This window comes from Sinocyclocheilus rhinocerous, unplaced genomic scaffold, assembly GCF_001515625.1.
Source record: "Sinocyclocheilus rhinocerous isolate Xijiao unplaced genomic scaffold, SAMN03320098_v1.1 scaffold47, whole genome shotgun sequence".
Classification (NCBI taxonomy): domain Eukaryota; kingdom Metazoa; phylum Chordata; class Actinopteri; order Cypriniformes; family Cyprinidae; genus Sinocyclocheilus; species Sinocyclocheilus rhinocerous.
The window spans coordinates 542632-545252 of NW_015633578.1; the positions used below are offsets into that span (position 1 = coordinate 542632).

Sequence of the window (2621 nt, forward strand, 5' to 3'; positions counted from 1 at the left end):
GGTTTTATTCTGTGAAACCTTACTACGTATATGGATTAACCGTTTTATAAAAGCAATAAACCCCGTGAAGCGTCGTGCCTAACAACTCCCCTTAGCTGTTATAAATTCACTGTAAACCACGGCTTCTTGGAGGTTATTGCTTTAGTTTAATTACCCATAAGGCTTTAAGTCAGTGGTCTTTAAACATAAATTGGGCTTAACTAACCTGGCGTAAATCCGCTTCCATCTGCTGCTTTGAATAATGCGACCAGAAGAACAGCAGCTCAGAGATTTCTGTTTAACTTTACGCGGTTTGTACTTGCCTGCATTTGCTTCAGACGTCGTGTTTGGTTGATCTCGTTGCTAATGAGCGCAAATAAACAGGAAGTCTGTTGCTATGTGCTCGATTGTGGGCGACTGTTTTAACCGCAGCAGTGTGTGTAACATCATGCTACCAACCTGCATTTGTCACGCAGATTTCACCAGTTTTATCTGCACTTAATGGATTTTTTTTTATTCGTACAGCATTGAGAATCTCAATTACGTCATATGAAATGTTAGCAAAGCTTGTGTTGTAGCAACTGAAAAAATATAGGAAATAGTTTGTTGAGGGATTAAATGTTTTGTTCGCTGATAGGCGTGTAGACGCACGCATGTGAAACCCAGCCCACATTAATATTATTCTAACTTACAATAAAAATGCTATAAAGTATATTCATTTTAATAATAAATGACAATGATATTGTTTTATATATTTATTATTAGTATTATTAATAATGTGATTTGTATTACGTTTAAATTTTATATTTATCGTCTATATTTAAAATGTATATTTCTGTTCATATTTGTTACAATGTTAATAAAATAATGACAGCAATATTATACATAATGTTTTTTAATGTGGGTTGTATTGTTTGTACTTTATATTTATCATCTATATTTAAAATTTATCTTTTTATTGTTCATAATATTTTAAATTTTTTGTATTCTTTATTTATTATAATTTACATTTTATAACCTTTGTGTTTTTAATAATTTTTTTACTTGTAATGTTTATATTTTTATATTTTAATAACTTTTATTGTTTTTTTGTAATTTTTATATATCATTAATTATAATAATTTATATAACATCAGTATTGCTTATTTTTATGTGATACATTTACGTTTTATATCATATCTTTTTTTTTATTTTGTTATAAAACTTGTTTATCAATATATGTTATACTGAATATCTTAGTACAGTTAAAGCTGTCAAAGTTAACACTTAATTGGTGGTTTAATGAGGAAAATACATCTTTTAAGAATATAGTAATAAACAAGTACATCTCCTTGTTCAATAAAACTTATTTTATGGGTCTTTGGCATCAATAAAACATCTTTATCACACATTTTTGATATGAAAACAACAAGAAGTCTAATGGATGTTAACAAAAACATCATGATTGACAGCCGTTCCTAAAGATTGGTTTTGACTCTTTATTAATCCAAAGATTGGCCGTCTGAATTTGTTTTCCAGCTATAAGAAGAAGGATGGAGACCTGGCTTTGGCTCAGGCTCGAATCAAGGAACTGGAAGCGCAATACAACAAGAAAGAGGCGGCTCTCAACACGGCCCTCAGCGAGAACAACTCCCTCTCCGCCGAACTCGCCGACCTGAAGGCTCAGCTGGCCAAAGTAAGTCCCTCAAGTCACATTTCAGCTTCCTTCGCTTTAGAACAGCGTCTAACGGAGGCATTCGTCCACTGTTTCAGGCTGAAGATGCTCACGGCGTGGCCAAGAAACAGCTGGAGGCGGAGACGCTAATGAGGGTGGATCTGGAAAACCGCTGCCAGAGTCTAGCGGAGGAGCTGGAGTTCAGGAAGAGCATGTTTGAGGAGGTCAGTGCTGCTCGCTGTTGCCAATAAAAGACAATCAAACGACGCTGTCAAAATAAAAGTCCTGTCCTCTATAGGGTTGGGTATCGTTTGAATTTTATAGATTCCGATTCCGATACTTTTCGATTCCAATGTGATTAAATAATGATATCAAACATTTATTTTTGCAAACCATTTACTGGAGCTGAATACCATGAGCAAAAATCAACACGCTACATAAAAACTGGACTCTTTAAGAGCGGTTTGTGTGCAAAATAGAACTGCATGATTCTGGATAAATTTCGTTTTTTTTTTTTCCCCCAATAGAAGTTGTGGTTCTCTCATGATTCTGAAAAAAAAAACATTAGATGACTAAACAATCACATGTGATTGATGAATGAATGATTCAATGACTCACTCAAGATGTACTTGTTTCATTACTGGACGAATCGGCATTCTTGAACGAATCTCTTGTATGATTCAAAGACAAATACAGCCACCTACTGGCGTAACAATGTAATCGATAAATCTTCATTTGAAGTGTCAAATTACTTTCAAAAGGTGTTTTACTCTATTTGAATCGCTACCATACACATCAGAGTTTATATCCGAACTATAAACTTTTATCCCAGTACTTCTGTGATTTCAATGTTTGTAACAGAAATAATGATACTGTGAGGCTGAAAAGACTGTGAAGCGGTTTCATTCATGACAAACAGCTGCTGTCTTTAGGTCAGCGGCAGCACGAACGCAGATTTAAATGTTCAAATCACACTGATGTGATCGTA

The 2621-nt window shown here is 34.2% G+C and overlaps 1 protein-coding gene across 1 annotated transcript in view; it reads left to right on the forward strand.

Annotated features, from left to right (window-relative positions):
* LOC107744643 (lamin-B2-like) overlaps positions 1 to 2621 on the forward strand; it is a 21671-nt gene that overhangs the window by 3490 nt on the left and 15560 nt on the right. The window contains exons 3-4 of the mRNA XM_016558447.1: positions 1498 to 1654; positions 1732 to 1857. Coding sequence (XP_016413933.1) covers positions 1498 to 1654; positions 1732 to 1857 — 283 coding nt within the window. The remainder of the gene's footprint in view (positions 1 to 1497; positions 1655 to 1731; positions 1858 to 2621) is intronic.